At 42.1% G+C, this 22630-nt stretch overlaps 1 protein-coding gene across 8 annotated transcripts in view; it reads left to right on the forward strand.

Annotated features, from left to right (window-relative positions):
- Positions 1-22630, forward strand: part of LOC306824087 (plectin-like) — a 115158-nt gene that overhangs the window by 44396 nt on the left and 48132 nt on the right. For 4 of the 8 annotated variants that reach the window (XM_079344048.1, XM_079344050.1, XM_079344052.1 and 1 more), the window contains exon 1: positions 7406-11956. The exons of 2 other annotated variants lie outside the window; for them this stretch is intronic. In XM_079344048.1, the coding sequence (XP_079200174.1) occupies positions 8035-11956 (3922 nt within the window). In that variant the 5' untranslated portion in view covers positions 7406-8034. Of the gene's footprint in view, positions 1-7405; positions 11957-22630 lie in introns of those variants that run through there. 2 more of the 8 variants (XM_079344053.1, XM_079344054.1) reach the window with 2 other exon arrangements.

Consider the following 22630-nt stretch of genomic DNA (forward strand, 5'->3'; position numbering starts at 1 on the left):
CTTACAAAAAGTTAATTGCTCCCCATAAAGCAGGCAATAAGCATGCAAGAGAGACAAAGGAGTTGTTGTTGTTGTTATAGATGCCTTGATGGTGCCTTTTACAGAATGGCTCCAAGTTCTTTGTTTTATCACTTTCTCTATTTAGTTTCCTTGCACTCACTCTTTTTTTACCTCTTTGTCCGGCCTTCATCTTAATCTCTCGGGCTGTATTTTGCGAGGTTTCTCGAACAAGGCATCCAGTGTGCATCGCCCAGCGAGCTGTTGCTGGAATAAAAGCGTGGGTGCCTTCAGATGTATGGGACATGGGACAGGGTATCCGGGGCAGCGGAGGGGATGTGTCCAGCCTGGCGAGGCCTTTAGATTTATGGTGTAGATGTTCCTCTTCATTTATGGACCACAGATGAAAAGATTCCCTTGTTCTTTTGTCACAAACAACCCCCTCCTATCTTGAATGTACCCCTCCACTCCCATTCCTTCTCTCTTTTAGACCCATCTTGCATGCCATGTTGTTCCAGCCGGACTGCAAGTGGGTCTCACAAGGGTGAAAAAGAGTTGCAGTGTGGTTTTGACTTGGTGGCGAAAACAGAAAGTTTTGTTTCTTTGGGAGTCACTGAGGTCTTTGTGCGACATGTCATATAGCTACATGGAAACAGGAGATCCACTCGGAGATCGGTTCTGGCTGAGCCCAAAGAAAGGTAAGTGACAGAGCTGGAGCGATCACAATTGGTTGTCATCATTGGTTGGATGATTGTCAGTGTCATGAAGGGGTGGGACCATACTTCTGAATTTCTCAAAAGCAAGCATGGATGTGTCAAGAAGCCTTTTCTTGCTCTTCATTGGTGCAATACATCCTCTGCATGCTGAGTCTGATCCCTGGCTGCTGTTTAGCTGAGCTGGCAGACAGATCTCTCAGGAGAAAGAACAAGAGAGTGGAGGGCTGGTTCGAATTTTCTGTCCAGAACTCACTGCTGGAACTTGTTTACAACACAAAGCCTTTTTTGTAGTCACTGACTGTTTGTAGAATTTACCACCAAAACTGATTTTCATTGCTCCAGTTTTAATGGCATGAAACCCATTCTGCTGTGTTAGCTGCAGACGGAGTATGAATTTTGACCCAACTGTCGGATAATTAATTTAAGATGTTAGGGGGAGGAATGCTTGGCCTCCTTTGGATCAATTGTAAGTACAATAGAGCATCGTTATGTGCTCCAAATTTGCCACTTAACTGTTCCTGCGCTCAGCCTGTCCTGGTTTTCCCCTTATTGTTGGGTTCTAGTAAGAAAGAGAGTAAGAAAGAGTAAAAGAGAGTTTGCAGCTGCTTATTTTTGGTCGGTTAAGAGGGCGAAGGCAGGCATAATCTGTGACTTCATTTCTTTCCACTCTGGAAAAGGAGAAGTCAGTGTGATCTGTGACGCGTAGAGTTGAGAACACAAGCAATGTCTGAGGTTTTTTTTTTTTTTTCACCTCAAGCATACAGTACAACAGTTTATAGATTTTCCATTCACATTTCTGCACATTTTGGTAAGACAAAAGCCAAGAGCTGTTTTTTTTTTTGCCCCTCTTAAACAGTGGACCATTTATCTGCATCGTTTTTACACTGCTTAACTTTCCGAACCCAAAAAACTTCACATCTTTCTCTTTTATACAGCTTAACCCCTCTGCTCTGAACAAAGCAAATGATTTCTCTCCTACCCTTACTTTCTATCTCGTTTGTTCACCAGTTATCAAAGAACACTTTATTTATATTTTGCAGGAGTTTGACGAATGCCAAAAACACCTCTCAGTCTCTCTCCATACTCACCAACACAGACAGTGCTTCTTTGTTTAAATTCATACTGTGGTTTTACACACTTCTGTGGGTTCGTGTTTGCTGGGAGACATACATACAGTCCCTCCTCCTGCTCACCACCCTCAAACTATCTCAATTCCCATTGGCTGTTCATGAGATTCACAGTTCCCTCTGAGTCATTTTAACCCCCCTGGATCATCCGAATAACACTTGAGTGGCCGGGGACCAGTAAGTGCCTGAGGTTAATCCTCACAGTTCTTATATTTCAAAGACAACTTTCTCTGTCTGTGCGAGCCCTAATTGACTGTTGTTCATGGTGTCACATACAAATAACAGTCAAGGTTGTCACATAAGTTGTATGACGCTGGGATTGAGATATCCAATGCTATTGGACAGCATGTCACAATTGTTGAGTCAACAAGTCAGGTTTAAATATAGAACACAATTGCACACTTGTCCCCTGATGACCTTATACTATGTATAAGATATGACACAGTTTAGGTCTTATATGGTAGATTGAGGCATTTAAAAAAAAAAAAAAAAAGATGTGAAAAAACTTCCATGAATCTAGTTTGGTTTGCTTTTTCAAACCCTATCCACATTTAAGTACTTAATCCTTTGAAGCATACTGTATGAAGCATAGCTTTGTCGCTTTCTGTGCTCTAAGCAAACAACAGAATGATAACATGTTCATACCAATTGCTAACATTTTTCATTAACCCTTTTAAGCTACTTAAACATTTGTTAAGTAGTGCTCAATGGAAAGCAACACTGCAGCATGAGTTGATTGAGTTGGTGTTACATTGATAATAAGTGCAAAACGAGTCTATTTTTTTGTGTCTGATGATGTCCCTAGATAAGTGGTAACCCCCCCCCCCCAACAACAACCTGAATAGTGAGATGTGATATGTGCGAGTCTGATTCATGGCAGTCCATCCGATGGTATACTTGAATCTAAAATGCTAAGCTTATAGAGGCATTCAAGGAAAAGCTAAATGATGACATATGTCAGTGGGGTTTCTCTTATGGGGATTGTTAGATTTCTTGGGACCATTTGGTCAATTGGTCAACCAACCATTCAACATCATATGTATACGTGATTGAAAAAAAAAAAATTGATCATCATACCATCACAGTGACTTTCAACATGTGAAGGAACTTTTCTCATGTGTTTCTCATTGTACAAACCATTTATTTGTCATGTAAAAGCACAGATTCACTGCTAACACTCTGCTCTAGGTAAAGCCTATGATTACCGTGGGACAACCCTGGCCCACATATACAGCTGCTTCGAACAATATCTAACATTAGCAGATCCCTTCAGTCAGAGGTGTTTGTGGTCTTACATGTGTCAGCTGTATAAGGGGGGCCCAGCTGTCCCTGACTGAGGGGTCTCTTGCCTAATTATACCCGGGAGACAAGCTCCACTAATGAAAATAGGGCAGGTTTAAAAAGGGTGCATTGCAAAAAAGGATTTGTCATGTATACAAAACTGCAAGTCATGTTTTTGGGGTAAAAAAAAGCTACCCTTTGATTTACATTTAAAAACGTATTTAAAGGACAGTAAAATCCCAAGTCGCCCATCAAAGTAATGTTTGAGGAATAGTTCCACCTAACACTCTTAAACTAGAAAGCACCATTGCTTCTTCTTCAGTTTCTGCAAGTCCTGATCCTGAAGTGCTTGATTTTCCCTGTGTATAAGAACTGCATGCAACCTACAGTACGCCCTAACCCTAACGATAGAATAATCATTGTCTAGACATTTGTCCTTTAGTTTCAACATGTTTGACTTCCTGTAATGTAAGCACTCACAGCAGTGGGCAAGTAAGGCTCTGCTAACCTTTGCTTTCCCTGGAAGTGGCTGGAGAGGCTTGGATCTGATATCAGATTGGGCACGTGTGCTGGACCAGAAGGCCTTGGAGCAGCAGGCCTTTACAGTGGGCCAGTCGCCAGCCACCATCAGTTGGCGATGACAAGTCTATTCTTGGACTTGTGGAGCTCTGAAACTCCTCGGCAGGAAACTATTCAAGTACTCCTCGCCAAAGTCTTATTTCTCCTTTATCTGCTCCAATCAATCAAATGACGCTATTTTCAATTGTCCACTGCTGCAATATCTCTTGGTAGAATGATTTGAAGTATGTGCTATTAATTCTACAGTGAGTTTGTATCCTCCTACCCTGAGTCGATTTCCTATCATTTATTAAGATAGTAATTTCACTTCAAACCTTGACACAGCGTGTAACTCTTATAAGTATCTATAAAAAGAAGTAGCGGCGCACAGTACTGGAAGGCTTAATCAGGCCTTGAAGTCGGCATATTTCATATTAGGATGGTTGAAAGGATTGGGCCTGAGGCCAGCATAAGGGTCACCGTGGGAAGTTTTGAGTCACTGAGCACTTTGTGCATAAACAGTGCATGAAATCCCACTGATATGCAAGCAGGAGAACAGGGCAAGCATGGTGATCAAGATTACCATAATGAGTCTGCTCCAGGCTTGATTTTTAATAGTGGTTGATTTGTGTTGTTTGCCATTGAGTAAACTATTAATTTTGATACATAATTGTAAACCACAAAATATCAGCAGTGACGAAATACACGCTTTAGAATAGAACTGAGTAAAAATATCAATACATGCCCTGCAAACTAGGTTTTCAAATTGGTGACTAATTCAGAAAATCCTGAGATCTATTTTTTTGTTCTCAAAATGTATGCAATTTAAAGCCTATTAATGGTTGTACTCTGGGGTTAAACACTGTCATACACAAAATAAAATGAGTGGTTTATGACTCATAGCTCAAAAAATAGAATGGCCCGATATAGCGACTTAATGTCAAATCTACTCGCTGTGTGAGAATGGCAGCTTTCAGGTGATAAACTCCATGTGTTTCTGCAACATCCACAAGTTTTACTATCCCAATAATTACATATGTGTATTTACATAGGATCCAATCCCCCTAAAAACTACAGTAATTTTTAAGATTTAAGTTTTACATTTTACTGAAAGTGTAACTTCTGTTCTTAGCTCACTTGGCTAACTTGGAGGCTTTCAGTCAACCAATCAGAGCTTGATTCTGTGATCAGCTGATATGGAAGGGCCAATGATAAGCCAAGGCAGCCCCACAGTTTGCTCACAGCACAGAAATACAGAAAATAGAACTGTTCTGAATGGATTCATCCTATTCCGCTTGTTCTAGTATCAGGAAAATGTGCTCTTTGCTAATCAGCTTTGAATGAATTGTAGAATTGTCAATTGTAGATTGTCCTTTTTGTGCTTGGATAGCTTGATAAATCCATAACACACTGAACAAATCATGGCTGCATAGTTGTTATTAATTGATTTACTCATTTTATTTTATTGTGTGTTGTTTTATAGTATAGTTATTTTATTTCAAAATATCTAAGAAATGTCCTTTTGTATTCATGGTGTAATAACTATCTAAGACTTCATCTGACTTACACCTCAGAGGGTTTAAAGAAATGTTGATTAGCTCTGTGCTGTAAATTCCGCTCAGGCACAGAACTGCACTTTAAAGGAAAATGTTTTATTTTTTATTATTTAAAGAATAATGCAACTGTAAAATACATTTTGTAGTCACTTTGTTCTAAACCTCCACAAATAATGCAAACATATTTCTTTAACAAAGGTCAGAAGATACTTTGATTAATTACTGGTGTACTTTTGTCATCAATGCATATTGTTAGTGAATCAATATGGAAACTAATTGATCAACATGGAATAATGATTTCCTTGACAGTAATAGGCACACTTGACCTCAAGCTTGCATAATTACACTTGCATATACTCATCCAGCTTTACCTGGTGCCGCCCCACCACCTCATTGCCTCAGTGTCAGGCAGTCTGCAGCATGTTAACAATAAAACATTTGTTTCGTAACAAAGGAATGCCTTCCTTTCGTAATAGCCTCAGAATTCCTTTGTTCTTCTCCTAAAAAAACCCCTGAGTCGTCACTTTGAGTTGGTAACTTGACATGATCACAAAAGATTATAAACCATAGTGACTGAAGTTGTACAGCATAGCTGCTATAGGTGGAGTCAGTACATGGCCTGGGGCATCGCCTCTTGTGATAACAAGATAAGTGTCAAAGAACTGTCGTGGAACAGGAATTGTTGAGTACTTTACTGCCAAAAACTCATTCTGCTGTCCTGGAAGTAATTACTTCAATTCACACGACTGCCTTTTATTTTAAAGAATATATGCTTTCCTTCAGTCTTTCTAAGCCTATTGTCTTTTTTATTAACCAAAACAATATTACTTTAACCATTGTATAGTCTAACATTTTGCTTCAGATACATCTTCCTGATTGTGGATGAGTCTGCTGATAGTTTGTGTAGGTCACGTCAGTGTCTTTCATTAAGGACTGTGAAATGACAGTGTTGTACAGCTGTTCAGGAGTACAGATTTATGGTCTGCTGCTTCTTCACTACAGCCCTGAAAGCGGATATGTAAGTTACTCAGAGCTGGCTCACTACATTTGACTGTTGCCATGGCAAATCAAATAAAAACAGTTGTTCGCCAGTGTTTGGATGCATAGTGATTGTGGTTTAAAACAGCAGGGGGAAAGAATCAACCCAATGCCACTAGAGTTGCGCAACTAGAGCATTGTGCTCTGACAAAGTACCGCCTGCTTGCTCTACTCTATTCTTTCAGTGGACCTTGTAAACTTTGCTCTTCTATAACCAATAATGGTCAGTTTTTCTTCAAATTGGCTTTCACTGGACACTGGGGATACAGGAACTCTGTCACTGACACGGGGAGACGAACGGCAGACAGATGTACAGAAGAGAAAAGTGATCTCGGGAAAGAAATCTGATATCATGTTTCTGTGAGTGCTGAAAAGGTTAGCTATAATGTCCAGCCCTTTATATAGTTTTGCAGGGGAGATTCATTCTTTCCAGCTAAAAGGAGCCCCATTGCAGGCTGCTGGCTGCAGCACAACTACTTCAGGGTGCTTTACAGCCTGTTGCATCACTTTTACCATCTCTTTTCTTTTTTTTTTCTTTTTACCTCAATGAGCTGTAATAGGAAATGCCAATTCATCTATGTCGTTTTCTTTACTTGGTGATACGATGAATCTCCAAACAAACAGAGATAAAAATAGAAGTAGATTTTATAATAGTTCTGTATGTAAGGGTTGGGTCATGATGGCTTAGTCTTTTTATATCCTGTGCGTACAATATTTGTTAAATGTCTTAGTCTGTAGAGACTGACTAAAATACATCTGCCAGTGTCACTAGACTTTACACACTCACTATGCAACTTGAAATCTTAAAACCACACCTTGTGTGTAGAGTAAAAGGTCCTCAGTGACACCTGATCAGGAAATGTGTAAAACTAGACACCTTGTACTTGGCAACCTACATGCCTGAACTGCAAGTCGTCCCAGGGCAGGATGTATGCATATTGTTGAATCTGTTTCTCCTCAACTAATCTCTTGAGAACAGTATGTTTTATTTGTATGGTGTGTGACATGCAAAAGGGTGTGTGTCAGCCGGTCTTAATGTGTGTTTAGAGGTGTGTGTAAATTACACTGGAGGCGTGTGCTATCGTGAGAGAGTGGGTGTCTCTGTGTAAGTCACAGAGCTACAGAGCATGTGCTCAAACACACTCCTTAGGTGTGCTGCTCAATTCGTGTGACTTTGCGCTTACTTTGTTTCGATCGGTTTATTTCAGATCCTTTTTTTTTTTTAAAACATTGCTTGCAGCTCTTTGCCGTACTGTTTACTTTGGTGAGACTTTTTTTCCATGCCATTTTTTCCCTAAGAATTACACAGAGAAGGTAGGAGGAGCCGGACTGAGAAGTGTGCCTCACTCTCACCCTCTCTCTCTCTCTCTCTCTCTCTCTCTCACACACACACACACACACACACGCTGCCTCTTCCATTCTGTCATTGCCATCTCGGCAGAACAGAGACTGTTCATTCCCAGCCACGCTGTATTCAGCAAGGACAGGAAACTTTTGACTTTGATTAAGTCAGAATTCACAAAGGAATATTTGTTTTCTTCACGATAAAAGGAGCAGCAAGAACACGAGGAAAAAAGTAAGAAAAAAAACAAACGAGGATTTCTTCTATCATTTTTTTTGTTATTGAATTAAGAAACACGTGACAACTGGTTTTGCCACTGGATTCTTTTACACAACAAGACGTTGGGTAATTTTAGTGACTTTTCCTTCATGTTGTTATTTTCAGTTTTAGTTTGAGAGAGTATTCTTAGTGTAAGCACAATGGTTGCTGGAATGCTGATGCCCTTAAGGGACTTGAGGGCCATCTATGAGGTGCTGTTTCGAGATGGTGTCATGGTGGCTAAGAAGGACAAGAGACCCCAGGCCAAGCACCCTGAGGTAGAAGGTGTGAGCAATCTACAAGTCATTCGTGCGATGGGGTCTCTTAAGTCAAGGGGCCATGTGAAGGAGACATTTGCTTGGAGGCATTTCTACTGGTACCTGACCAATGAGGGCATTGTTTACCTGCGTGACTTCCTTCGCTTGCCACCTGAGATTGTCCCTGCATCCCTTCAGAGGGTTAGGAAGCCGGCTGCCACCCTATCTTTTGCCCACCGGGCTGCAAAGGTCCAATCTGTGGAAGGTCCAACATCATATGTTCCGAAGCCAGGACGCAGGGGGGAATCAGAGAGCCAAGAGGCTCATGCTGAACGCCAGGGCTACCGCCACAAGATGATGGGTCCCGGAGAAAGAGAGGGCTACTCTGATAGAACCCCAAGGTTTCGGGGCCGTCCACAAGGTGCAGGCCCAATGAGGCCAAAAGTGTCATGTGAGGTAGAGGACCAGCCTCAGTCCTTTTTTAGGAAAGGGAACTTCAGCCCAAGTCAATCAGTGATGATGGAGGAGAGCAGGGTAAAACATGTCTCTCAGCAGCCACCTGATGTGAGCAGTGAGAAGCCAGTATCAAAATCATCAGAGAGAAGAGTGACTGAAGTCCAAAAGGAGAAGGCCCCAGTTTCTGCTCAGGTTCAGAGAGAAGATCTGAAACAGGATGTGTCACTGACATCCATGTCCTCCAAACCGGCCCTACCATTAATGGCTGCTACTTTGGCTACAGGTGCTACATGGGCTACAGGCTCAAAGATTCCACCAGAACACTCCTCTCCCAAAACAAATAAAGAGAAGCTTAAGACCCCTGATGAAAAAGCTTGCGTCAAGCCTGCTATCACAACACTTCCTGGTACTGAGGTTAAAGAGGAGAAGACAAAAAAGGCAATTGTTGTGGATCCTATTAAATCTGCAGAGGTCAAGATTACAGCTGAGGCGGCAACTGAAAAAGCAAAGGCCCAAGCTGTTTTTTCAAGCATTTCTTCACAGGAAACCTCCACAGCCCTAATTGAGCCTGCCAATGCCACCCCTGTTAGTAAAAAATCTGTCAAAAAAGATGCCAAAGATGAGAAGACAAAGGCAAAGATTGTTGAGCCAACTACGCCTGCAGCAGTTAAGGTGCTGTCTCAGAAGGAGGCTAGTAAATTAAAGCCTCAAATTGCCTCTGCTGAGGACACCCCTAAACCTGTTGTAGACAGTTCTACTACCACACCTGCCATCACCGAGCCTGTCAATAAAGATGTCAAAGAGAATAAGACAGCAAAGGTAATTGCATTGGATTCAGTTAGTTCTGCTGAGGTCAAGGCTAGACCTGAACCGCCAGCAGCTGAGAAAGTAAAGCCAAAAGCATTTACGACAATGGCTGCTTCTCAGGAAATCTCAAAACCCCTGACTGACACTGCAACCCTAACCCCAGCCATCACCACAAAGTCCGATAATAAAGAAGAGCAGATGACAAAAAAGGTAATAGTGGATCCAGCTCAGTCTGCAGCTGTAAAGGCTATATCTGAAAAGCCAGACAAAAAAGTCAAGGCCGAAGCAGCAATTACAAAAGGTACAGTTAAGGAAATGTCCAAACCCCAAACTGACACAGGCAGGGCCGCTCCTGTCAGCACAAAACCTGTCAGTGTGGAAATCAAAGATGAGGGGCTTAAGGGAGCAAAGGTTGATAAGGAACCACTTAAACCTACAGAGGCAAAGACAACAGTTGAGTCTAAAATAAAACATGAGAAGGCAAAGAAAACGGCCCAAGTATCTTTCACTCAGGATACCACCAAACCCCGACCCAACAGTACCCCCAATGACTCGGCGTTGTCCACTGATTTCGTCGATGTAACCGCTAACGTGACTCAGGCGCCGATTGATGCTCAAGTGACCTCAGTGAATCTCTCAGTAAAGCCTAAAAGTGATGAAGTGCCCCCCAAAACTGCTAAAGTGGTTGAATCCTCAACTCTTGAAGTTAAAACGAGTGTATCGAAGACTCTCTCAGCACCAATGACAAATGCTGAAAACGCAGCACCTGTGAAATCTACAGTAACAGAGATTTTCACAAAACAGGAAAACACTGATGCAAAAGGGATCCCTCTTGTTAAGAAAGAGAAACAGCTAGGACAAGAAGCCACTGAAGTCTCTGTACAGGGCCAAATGTTAGAGGGAAAAAACTCATCTCCTCCTCCAGTGAGTCAAAGTACCGCCCAGGAGATAGTGGAAACTAAGCCATTGATTGAAGGAAGCTCTAAAACAAAAAGGAAGAAAAAGAAATCCCCTGGAGAGATATCAAAGTGTATAAATGACGAGGGACCACTGGACTCAAAGTTTCAGATGAAAACAACTTGTACGGACAAGTCCCCTGAGAGGGAGATAGCAGAAATTGCCCTTCAGCCCACACTACTGCTTGAGGGAGCACCCCCTGTTGACAAAAACATGACTCAGGCTAAGATGGATTTTGATGTGGAAGATGGAAAGGAAGTCCCTCAACAGATTGAAGGGAAGCCAAAAATGGAAGTCCCTAAACAAACTCAGGACCAGAGCAATTCTAAAGTTAAAACACTTCCACTTGAAGATGTCCCTGTAGGACCCCAAGTAGATCATGCCACAGTAAAAAAAAGCACAGAGGAAAGCATTGTTAAAAAGGGAACACAGAAACAATTTTCCTCAATGGACAAATCTAACGTTAAATTAGCCCACGAGGAGCTGACTAAATCTGAGGAAATGACTGTCACTAAAGTGGAAACAGTGATTGTGCAGAAAATAACTCAAGTAGGGATTGAACAAGCCAGTCCTAAACTTGACAAGGAAATTCCTGCAGCTGTCTCAGAGTCACAAAAACTCACACCAGAGACTAAATCCCCAATAATTGCAGGGAAAGCTGCAGAGGAAGCTTCAAAGAGTAAGAAGAAAGGAAAAGGGAAAAAGCAGGCCCAGGCATCAGCAAAAGAAGGCATAAATGCAGAGTCTGTCCATTTGCCTGAGGCCGAAGCATTAAGGTCCACTGACACTACATCATCGTCGAATGACATTGTTAAAGACAGCCCTGACATGGCCTCTGAACCGAGCGAGCAGAATGTTTCCCCAAAGATGACTCCTGAAAGAATGTGCAGTGAGGAAACCAGGCAGGCAGCAGCTGTGCTCTCTGAGGCCCCAGCAGACAAAGGGGAGGTGGAGTCAGCTCTGCTCTTTGCTGAAAAAATCAAGCGGGAGGTTCCGAAACCAAAAACATCCTCGACTGTGAGGGAAGCACACGCAGCCGAAGAGTTAGCGTCAGCAGTGCCAGCGCTAACAGCAGAGGCAGCTGTAGCTCAGGCACAGGCCAGCCCCCTCGCCAAGCCAGAGGAGCCTCCCAGAGTTGCACAACATTCAGCTAGTCAGGCAGCAGAGCGCAGCACAGAGAAAAGCCTCTCTGTTTCTGAGGCCTTAAAGCAGGAGCAAGCGAAGAAGAAGGACTTGGAGGAGGACACACCCTCTGCTACTGCCCCACCCGCCGCTGCCCAGCCTGAGCAGCCTCACCTGGGGGACACCTGTGAGTCTGGAAACCCTGACATTGACGAGGCCGCCATGAAGAGGAAAATCGTAGTGGTTGAAGAGATAGTTGAGGTGAAGCACCTTGTTGCTGGGGAGCAGTCACCTCCTCCACCTGTGCAACCTGAGGAAGAAGGTGAAGCACTGGACCTGGATGTTCTGGAAGCAATTGCCATAGAGCGGGCACTGTTGTCAGGGGCACCAGCTGGACCCACAGTGCATGGGGCTTCACCTGAATCAGATTGGGACCACTCACTGGAGGAGCCGGAGGAAAAGACGTGGCCAAACTTCATTGAAGGTTTGTGTGAATGATTTACCCTACTTCCGGTAGTTTCTTACTCTCTCTCTCTTTGCATGTGATGTAATGACTTCTGCCTCTTGTTTGAAGTGTGGGAGGCTGCAGGTAGGGTAGGACATGAAAGCCCTTTTATTGCTCCTTCACATTGTCAGGTACTTGTGTAGTATGCTCCTAAGGACACTCCCACGCTGTAGCTGTCTCTCTCTTGCTTATCTTCCTAAGCATTATTTGGGGTTATTCAATGAAAGTTTATGGCTAACAGTGACATATTACAGAGGCCAGCTTCATCTTTGTGTTGTGGACTGCAGGCAGCCTGTCTTTAGAAGTAGTTTCAGTGAGCCGGTGAGAAGAGTGCATTGAGATGTGGCTGTGATTTAATTATGTGTGTGTTAAAATAGATGAAGTATCAGTGACACTGTCATAGCCTGCCCTATAGTGTGTTCAAGGCACTGTCAGATTCTTAGACTGACATTATGACATGGATTCTTCCACAAGACATTTGAAAATTATAAATAAATGCTCATTTTAAAAGTTAAATCACATCCAAGCACTAATGAGTTCCGAATTACTATTTCCCACACTGTATACATATAGGGCATTCAAACCTTAAACAATTCTAACTAAAAATATATATTTTTATTTGGGTGGGGAATTTCTGTTTTCTAAAGTGAGCTTGCCACATGTTCCAGAAAACGGTAATCTCTGGAGTCATCTCTGAGTGTTTGCCAAATGAGATTAAGCAGACCTGCAGGCCTTCCAACTAGGTGGGGCAGTTTGTTGCGATTCAGCCCCGCCTGTTCCCTGTAGAGATAGATGTGTGAGAGTTAAAGCCGGACTGACGATGAGAAGGAGGTGTGGTGCTTTTGGGAGCACAACTCCTCTTTGCTCCAGTAATATTCTGTTCTTGGCACAGTTTTAAGTTCCCTGTTTTTTTTTTTTCTTTTATTGGTCCTCCTTTCACCCTGTCTTGTATTGGAGATAAGCATTCCTTTTGCATACCATTATGTAATGGTATGCGTAGGATATGGGAGTTGTGTAGACAAAGTGATAGCAGTATATGTAAGCCTCCATTGCCAGATCTGGAGGAAAAAAAAACCCAATTCTATAAAATCCAGAAAAAGGTGCCAGTTGGTTCTGTGGTTGACTTTGCTGAAGTGAAACTTGCATTGCTCGTTTCATATCAGGATGCAGAAGCATATTCATGTGACTCTTGATAATACACGATGCCTAATATTTCACAACTTTGATGAGTAAAATGTAATCTTGACTATTATGTGCATTTTTTCCAATCCTGTGAGGGTATAAAGCATGGACTTCACTAGGGCGTTGTCTATTGTGGGTGTGAGCAAAGGACAAAGCGTCGGGAAGTTGGAACGTTTTGCTCACGGCTGTCTGGGTGTGTTTGTTTGGTTCCACACGTGACAGTAGGTCTGGATTTAATTAACAGCAGGTTTGTTTTATTCAATCTGTGGTACTCATCAGGAAAATAAGTCCCTTTTGCAGTGTGATAAAACCACATGTATGACTCACATATATAGTAAGCAGCATGTGCAACTCATCATACACAGAATAATATCCACTCCAATTTCTGAAGAAACCATGAACTCTTAGCAACACTAATTGGAAGCGTGAAGAATCATTGAGGTTTAAATGTTACTAGTATTCCCAGTGTTGTCTGATAAATGCTGTTATCAGATGTAGACACAACAGTGATAGTCTATCAGATGGACACAGTGTGCTGTAACACACTGCTGACATCTGCTGTCCATTAACAACCACTGTCATCTGTCACACAGACCAAATTGTACAACATTACTCAAGCTGACGTTATAAAACTTCAAGTAACTAATATTTTACAACCTAAGACTATAATCCTTGCTTCTTTTGGGCGATGGTTCAGCAATATTTTTCAGTCTTTTCAAAGCAGTTTCATTTGGATTTGACCTCAGAAAGAAGAGGGAGTGTTATACAGGGCAGGGATTTACAGAGATATGGCTTTTACTGTTGTTATTTGGTATTCTTGGTATGTTTGCTCATTACACAGCTGTCATCAGTCTCACTCACACCCTGAGATAAAACTGCTGTTAGCTGGTCCTATACTTTCTGCCTGCTATGAATTTGGTTTATTTTTCATTGACTCTGGGATGAGGAAACCAGGAAAGTGGGAAAGTATTTGTAAATCTGACTTATGCCACAAAAATGCTGCATTCAAAATAAGTGGTCACTTTGTGCTGGTTTAAATTTCTAGCAAACACTTTGGCATCGTGTGTCACACTTGATTTTTTTTTGGTATGAAAAGATGTTGCTGTACACTCTTCTACAAAAGCTGTGCCCTTTTTGTGTCAAATGGACTTCTAGGAGAGGCGATTCCAACTCTGCCCACCCATGGCACCAAGGCCAATTAGACAAAATCACATCCCAGACATGTCACTGAGGTCCTCCATGTTTTCATCTCTGAAAATGTGCCCGATGCATTCTTGTGTGATTGGTTAAATGAAGAGCTACAGTGTGCTCCAGCTCTGTGCCTGTCATTATGGCGGCACATCATTTTGATGTCATGACTCACCCAGGCCATTCTCAAATCTGAGAGCTTGAGTTACAAGCCTGACCTTTTGGAAAAGGAAAAAAAAAAAACCTGAAAAAAGGAGGACATTGTGAATGTTCAATCCCATGCTATCAGTCTCATGTTTTGTGAGTTGGCAGCTTAAAGAGATACTGCTGTTACGTTCTCTGCTGTCGGCCACCGGTGATGTTTTCATCAAAACAAAGTTAACGACCTTAGCTGTTTCGTGCCGGCCTATCTTTTACTGCTGAGTCCACCTGAAATCCCATCTTACATTTAATTGGAATGATCAAAAGTGTAAGACTGTATTAGCATGCCTTTCATAAGCTGACACACAAGCACACCAAGCAAACATTTTGACAGTGAGATGTTGAAACAGTGTGCCAGTACGGAAAATACAGAGTCAGAATGAAACTTGAGAAAGCCAATGCAGACTTTAAAAGCTACTGTGTAGAAGCTAGCCAGTAGCCTCGCGTTTATGTTCTGCACCCCATGTACAGAGGCTTTAGTCCTCGTGACAGCAGCTGTGTGTTCGATTCTGACATCATCCCTTTGCTGCATGTCATCCCCCTCTCTTTCATCCCAACATTAGCTGTCCTATCCTATAAAGGCAAAAAGAGAAGAAAAAAGATTGTCTAAAATTTGCAAAATCATGACTTAACATATAAATCCAGAATCAGTCACTGCCACCTTTATGATGAGTTTGAAACTGAAATTTCAAACAGGAAAAAAGGACCTTGCCTTGTTTGCATAAATGATTTCACGAAGTAAGAGTTATCCAAATATAACCTATCCCATGAGCCGTTTGAAGTACCGCCTTGCCGTGCGGGGCATGTTTGATATCGAGTTTTAAAAGCAGCGAGTTCCAACATCATGAAGTTGGTGGTGGACACAGCACGTAATCAGAAATGTGTTAAAGCAACACAAGTCATTGTAGGCTCAGCACAGGAAATAGAAGAATCGATAACATGTGGAATATATTGAGGGTTTGGCCAAGATGCTTATAATGTTAGTCATTTCCCAGGGTACATGTTGACCGGCTGACTCACACGACATCAGCCTGGTTGAGCTGAGAAGATGCAGTGTGAATTTTCTTCATAGCCTTCACGTGTTCAGTGTTTAGTAAAGTTTATTTATCTTTATTCGTGTTATTTGTTTTAATTTGACCTGACTTCAATAAGGGACTGATTTAGAAGAGCGTCATTTAAGACCTGGAGCTTAAACACTACACCAGTGTAGATTGAGACAAGAGGCATTTCCCTCTGGACAAAAAAGTTTAGAATACCTTTCAGCTATGTGTCCTAACATGAATGATGTATGCATGGGGCTCAGGCGCCTTTCTAGTCCAGGAGTTTATGAAGGCACATGAGGATGTTCATAGAGGAATTCACGGCGATCTTCTCTAAAGCCCCTACTTGGTCCCTTAGTATAGCTGCCCTCGTTGCTCGGTGGACATCCATCTATAGCGATGAGGATGCATGAGAGGAGACAATCCTGGCTCTACCCTCCAGACACTTGGTGGAATTGCTCTTAGCATTAGGAAAAAATGCAAGCAGATGTCAACGCTACAATTGACAAAGACATATGCATATATTAGGGGCTTCTATATTTAGAGAATGTTGTGCATTGCTGTGATCCCAAAAGCAGTAGGGGATCAGGAATGAGCGCTCAGGCCATCCGAAACTCCCTTTCTATCTGCCCATCACAAAACTCTGTGAGAGGCTGAATCTGATCTTGTATACCATCAGTCTAAGATCTCACTTTTCAGATTTGCTGGCTTTGGTACTATTTGTGGCCGGCTAAGGTACTGCCAGGGCTTTTTCCCATAATATTGCTGAACCTATTAAGTCTAGCCCATCTCAATTACAATTTAAGTGCCAGATATTGAGCAAACAGTCCTGCTTTCTGTTTTTCCTTCTGAAGGGGGGGAAATTACGAATGGGAAGATTATCACATTGACATTTGGGGTTATGTCCAATTGGTGTTGATTATCCTGTACCCAAGGGGGCTCTCATATTAGAGTTGTTTTCTGGCTCAGAGCTATAATATGAGCAAATAAACCTGCCACCATCATCTTCAAAGTGAGACATGTGATGGTGTGGGGGGGCCTGCTTGCGTTTGTTTGGGGGGGTCTCTAGGGGGCGAGTGTAGCCAAGTGTTTCGCCAGAGCTCTTCCATCAGTTTCTAACTGTGACACTGTGTGATCATCTGGCTCTGGTGGGTATTTATAGCCCCCCAGTCAGCTCAGACCCTCTTCCCGAGACCACCCACCCCCCTCCAGCCCTCCTCGCCCCTGCCCCCGTACCAGGGCTTTGCGTGTCGTCCCTCCTCCCCTGGCCACGGGAGAGCAGGCTGACAGATCCAAACAGCGGGTGCAGCCTGTCACAGTTTAACACGGGAGAAACGGAACAGTTCCGAGCAAACAAACAGGAGTCTCTCCTGTCCTCTTCACTCCCTCTCTGCCCAGCTCTCCTTTACCTCCTCGTCCTCGTCCTCCTCTTCCTCTCTATACCGTCTCTTAGATGAAGATCATACCTGGTAGGTCCACAGAGTGGGGTTGCTGTGGCGTGTGTGTCTGTGTTTAAGTACGTCTGTCTGTCTGCTGACTGTTAGTGAGTTTTTGGCAAAGGCGCAGTGTGAAGTCTTGTTGTGTTCCTGGTTGGTGCGCGCACATTCACAAACACAACAGAGACACGCACACAGGACAACCTTCACCTAGTACAGCACCGAGCGTATTCCATATTTAACTGTGACTCACTTGAATTACGAGTGAGGTTGGCTGCCTTCTTTATTTTCCTTTTTTGATGCTATGTATATAGGAGAGGATGAGGGCAGAGGTCGTGGGGGCAAAGTCAACCCCACCCACCCACCCAAGGTGTCTTTCCTGTTGTTCTCGTTCTGATGGGTGTCAACAAGGAGGGTCGACTTTTGAGGGGGGTTTTCCAAACTTGTTTTGTGTTTAAGAGATACAGTATAGACGTGTGTCAGGTCTATTTCAGATTACTGTGAGAGCACGAAAACCTGCAATCCTGCTGTTGGTACAATATATCTCATAAAGAGACATGTTGTTGTTGTTGTGGTTGTTGTTGTTGATGTTGTTGTTGTTGTTGTTGTTGTTGTTGTTGTTATCACAAATAAGATAATGCTTATCACTATTATTATTGTTTTAGTTTTCATCACTTTGTCACTTGTTCAGTTTTTTTAAATCTTAAGTCATTTTTGCTACTTACTGACAGTTTCATTTTTTAAGACAGACTGTATATTTAGTGTTAAAAGCAAGCTGTACTCACTGAAGCACATTTATTCCAATCACTGATTAAATGGGCTTGACTTTTTTCTCAAGAAAATAAGTTGTCACTTTGATGAACGCAGATCGGAAGCCCTTAGGCATGAAGTGGATGTTGCAAAAGATGAAATGAGTCACAGATATTCTTCAGATAAACACAGATAACACAACGTTCAGTATTCAGTGTCCTTTCTCCCCTTTCATTGTAGCAACTGAGACAGGGAGATCTTGAAAGACCCATAAACTGATAGCATTTGTGCAAATATAATTCACAAATATTTACTTTATGTTGTGATTGGCAAATTCAACTTTCTTTTAATAATGTTAACAATTCAAACTTGTTGAGTAGAGCGTAGTAAGTCAGTGTCAGCAAACAGCTGAAAAGAATCATTGCCGGCACACTTGAAGAGAAGACAGCTTTCAGTAATAGCGCGAGCTCCAGGGTGAGGGAAACAGCAGGAATTCCTGCCCTTTTTTTTTTTTATATATCCCTGCCACACCCACAGTGCCCCACTCCTCTTTCCCCCCTCCCTGTAAAGACCCACCTGTCACTCTACGGCCCAGGCTTGTCCCCTCATCCCCTCTGTCTTATCTCTATCTGTCCCTACAAATGCCTGCAAGTCCCCCAGCACCCACTCTCCCCACCCTGGTAATTTTGGGGCATCTAGTGACCCTGATTTTATTCTGGCACCTAAGAAAACACAAGAGGAAAGGTAAGAGAGCTGCACAGAGGGGATTTGTAAAGGTTGAAAATGCAATGACAGTCAAATCTAATAGTAGCTGTAAATGAAGAAGTAAATTCTTCTATTGCTCTAACTAAAGTTATACTTGCTAAACGGTGATTTTGTTGCTACTTGTGAAGAAGCATTTATGAGAATAGTGCACAATTTGCCTTTGTTATCTTTTCTATTTTATTTTAGTTCATTATCTTCATTATGTGTGTAAGAATCTTACACTATTTTCACATGTGGTTTGTTTACCCTGTGCATTGGTCACGTTCATGTGTGACCTTCAAACCTTGTCAGCCTGCCACTTTAAGCAGTCAAAGGTGCCACCAGGCCTTTCCGTGCCACTGTCACAAAGTGTCTGTTTTTACTTGCAGCTGCAAAGGGATTAACCCTTGTTACGACTCAGACAGCGTGGGAGACCTTCTGTTTGGCTTATGCTGTGGTGGCCCAGACTCTTAAAGTCAGATATAGCAGTGCATGGACAGAAACAGTAGCGAGCTGAACTTAGCTGACTTTCTTTAGTTTTCCCTGCAGATCAGCTGATGAGCTCTGTTGTAACAATGCCTGACACTCCCAAACCAGTCCAGTCAAGTTTGGCTCTGGATAAGAGATCTGAGGGCGTGTGTGGGTGTGTGTGTGTATTCTAGTGTCTTTTCAGAAACACAATTTGCTTCCTTAAAGAACTGGGTTAACACACCTGTCAGATTGGAGCCACTACAAGTCCCCAAACCATCTGCCAGACGATGAAAAAAGAGCCTTATAAAAGATGGATTAATGAGTCTTTGATGACTTTATCTTGGCCTCACCCTGGGAAATATTACAATTGTATGCAGGGAGCCACCAACTTTCCTTTTATACTAAATTTAGACAATAAGCTGTTTGATGCTATGACTTCATTTTGGTCTTTTTAGTTTTTGGATGTTATCGCTGTAATTGAACTGATTGCTTTCATTGGGATTTACTTTACTGAAATATCTTAATGATAATTAAGGGCATTTTTTAAATAAAGAATACAGTTATATGTGCTGTAGTCTCACAAGGATGAAGTGTTGTCCTGACTTTTCCGTGATATTATGAAGCCAGAATATAAATGTGCCTCATAATACCACAGTGTTGGTATTCTTAATCAGCCTAAACGATCAGTCAAGGCTGATGTCCGCATGCGAAAGCTAACTCACTTAACTAAATGTGTTCAACATTATAACCATTATTAGCCCGTTAGCTTTTCCATTGTGAGCTTTGCCATATTTAGATGCTAACATTAGCATTAATTTAAGCCCAGCTTCCACTTCATACATCGACAGGGAATCATATTTAATCTAAGGCACCTAATTGAAAGAAGGGAGACTCAGGTGATTGATAGAGAACCTGGGTTCAGAGATAGTTGCTTTTTAACTACGCTCAAATCTTGTTCAGGGATGTGGCTGGAACACAGACATTTGCTGCTAATGCTAATAGTTAAGGCAGAAATATGACTAGTAATGCCAAGGATAATGCCACTTCTGTGTAGTATAATTATGTCAACCATTGCTCAAATGATACTGCATCACAGGCATTTCTTATGTATTTAAGAATACATTGTGCCTTTTTAATGCTGCACAAAATCCAAAAGGTTTTTTTTATACTCCAACATTGTTGTGCCTTCATACACTAAAGACACATGACTCTAATCTATGTTGACGTGCATTTAATATTAGCTTATTTACTGCTGTCTATACTCGACCCTGACATTTTAACGTTCCTTTTAATGTTTTATTGTGTGAGATACTGAAGACTTTAATGCAGCTGCCCTTCTTAGTAATCTGTGATCTTTGGTCCAGGTCTTTTAGGGGGCTTTCCGGTCTTAACTGTCGCCTTTTCCACTGGCACCCATCCTGCATGATGTCAGCTCTGTCCTCTATCCTCTATCCACGTCCTGGCTCCTCAGCAGGAGATATCACCTAGTACAGCCTGTAGTTGTAGAAGACTCTTCTAAGTATGAAGAGGTGGGCTCATGAATATCAACATCTTCCCCCTGGCTGTTTTGGAATGAGTCAGTTGGACTGTAAATACTTTGTATCAAACAAAAGGTAAAACACATTCCTAGCTAAACATTTGCCTTTTAAATCTGTTTTGTCTTTCTTAGCGTGTAACATGGCATTTCAAAGACAAAGGAGAAAAAACTAACAAAGCAGATTTCCTTTTAAGTGATGAAGTGATAGCTTACACCTGATTTGGCATTCATAGTAGTGATGACTCTTTTAGAAAAGGTGGTATTTTCCCAGGCTGCAATCAGTTGTAAATTGCTCTGCATAAGTGGTCCGTTAATAATTTTCATAGCTGGTATTTTCAGGCATTACTAGTTAACCAGGTGTCTCTTTTGGCTAAACTAAGCTCAACCTCATTCTCACTTTTTCGCAGGAGCTTAGAGATAAGAATGCGTCAAGCCATTTTTTGCAATGCTGGTGTGCAAGCAAAGGATCCTGCCAACCAGTGGCTCTTTTAAAGATTCATTTTGAGACACTGAGTGGGCCATGGTAGTGGAGTTCTGTTTTTTTTTGGCATTGGCCTCATTAGTGGAAAAGCCAGAGTTCTTCCTGGAAACAAACACGACTCCTGCTCTGGAGTAATCCAGCCACCATTTACCGTACAACAGTGTGAGTGTGTGTGTGTGTGTGTGTGTGTGTGTGTGTGTGTGTGTGTGTGTGTGTGTGTGTGTGTGTGTGTGTGTGTGTGTGTGTGTGTGTGTGTGTGTGTGTGTGTGTGTGTGTGTGTGTGTGTGTGTGTGTGTGTGTGTGTGTGTGTGTGTGTGTGTGTGTGTGTGTGTGTGTTCCTTTTTTCCCCTCAGAACTCATGAGTGTGTATTAAACAGCCTTGATGGCCTACACCACTATGGCTACTCCTGGTGAACCAGTGGGCATGAGTCATAACATAAACAGGGAACTTCTGTCTCAGGGGCTCAGGAGCGTTGGATACAGTTCTCATTTCCTATGGGAGTAATGAACGAACGCTGATGAGACAGAAAGATACATGGAGCTCACACAGGACGCTCATTTAGAGCTGATTTAAATTTATGAGCAGAGCAGGGACCATGGAAACACATCAAGTCCTGGGCTTTAAGTTTATTTAATGTTTCGTGAAGACCATTAGGGTTTCCTTAGTACACATTTTATAGTAAACAGTGACATCTGCTGTTTATATAAAGATGTCACTATATCAAAGTGTCATCTTAAACCGTACTGTTGTCTGCACTTGAAGCGATGAATGTACTGCAAAAGAAAAACAGCTTTAAGTCGAATAATGTTTCTTGAGTCATTTTTCATGTTGCTGTTTTTTCTCAGGCAATCAAACTGCCAACATTTTCTTTCATTTTTGACCATGAAAACAAATCAGAGTTTGTCTAACAGGTGACTTCTGCCCAATAAAAAAAACATCTGAGTCACCTGTCGTAATGTTATGATTCACTAAAAAGGGACGGCTGTGGCTCAGTTGGGAGAGTCGTCGTTTATAGAGGGTTTGATCTCCAGCTCCTGCGAGCAACATGTCCGATGTGTCCTTGGGCAAGACACTTAACCCTGAGTTGTATGTGTGTCACTTCTCTGACCCTTTGAATTTCCCCACTGGGATAAATAAAGTAAAAAAAAAAAAAAACAACTCATGAAACAATACGATTCTTAGTTCAAGATATGGATTCTCTCACAATTTATTTTATTAAAAAAGACTGTAGAAACATTATTGCTAAGAGAGGTTCCTTTAGGGGCTGCAAACCCGCTTGTCAGTGTTTGTTTTCTTGCAACAAGGGGAGGTGATTGGAGCTTCTCATTTAGGTGTCCATTGAACGCGATTGCGATTCATTTTCAGAGTACCGACGTGAATCTTAACACCTTTGACTCGATTTTTCAAGATTTCACAATTAATCTTTACATCTCTATGAGTTGCAGATGGGCGGGCAACAGTGTTGATATCAGCCAATACATTGTTTCATCCTTTGCAGTAATTTTTTGTTATGTTAAACAAATTCACACTTTCTTTCTGTCAGTGAAAAACGTGTCTCTGAGTGACTGTGTTCAGTGTGAAATGTAAGTAGATCAGAGAGCATCCTTAAAGGTCCTGGGTCA

Source organism: Symphodus melops (genome assembly GCF_947650265.1).
Source record: "Symphodus melops genome assembly, chromosome: 5".
Taxonomy (NCBI): domain Eukaryota; kingdom Metazoa; phylum Chordata; class Actinopteri; order Labriformes; family Labridae; genus Symphodus; species Symphodus melops.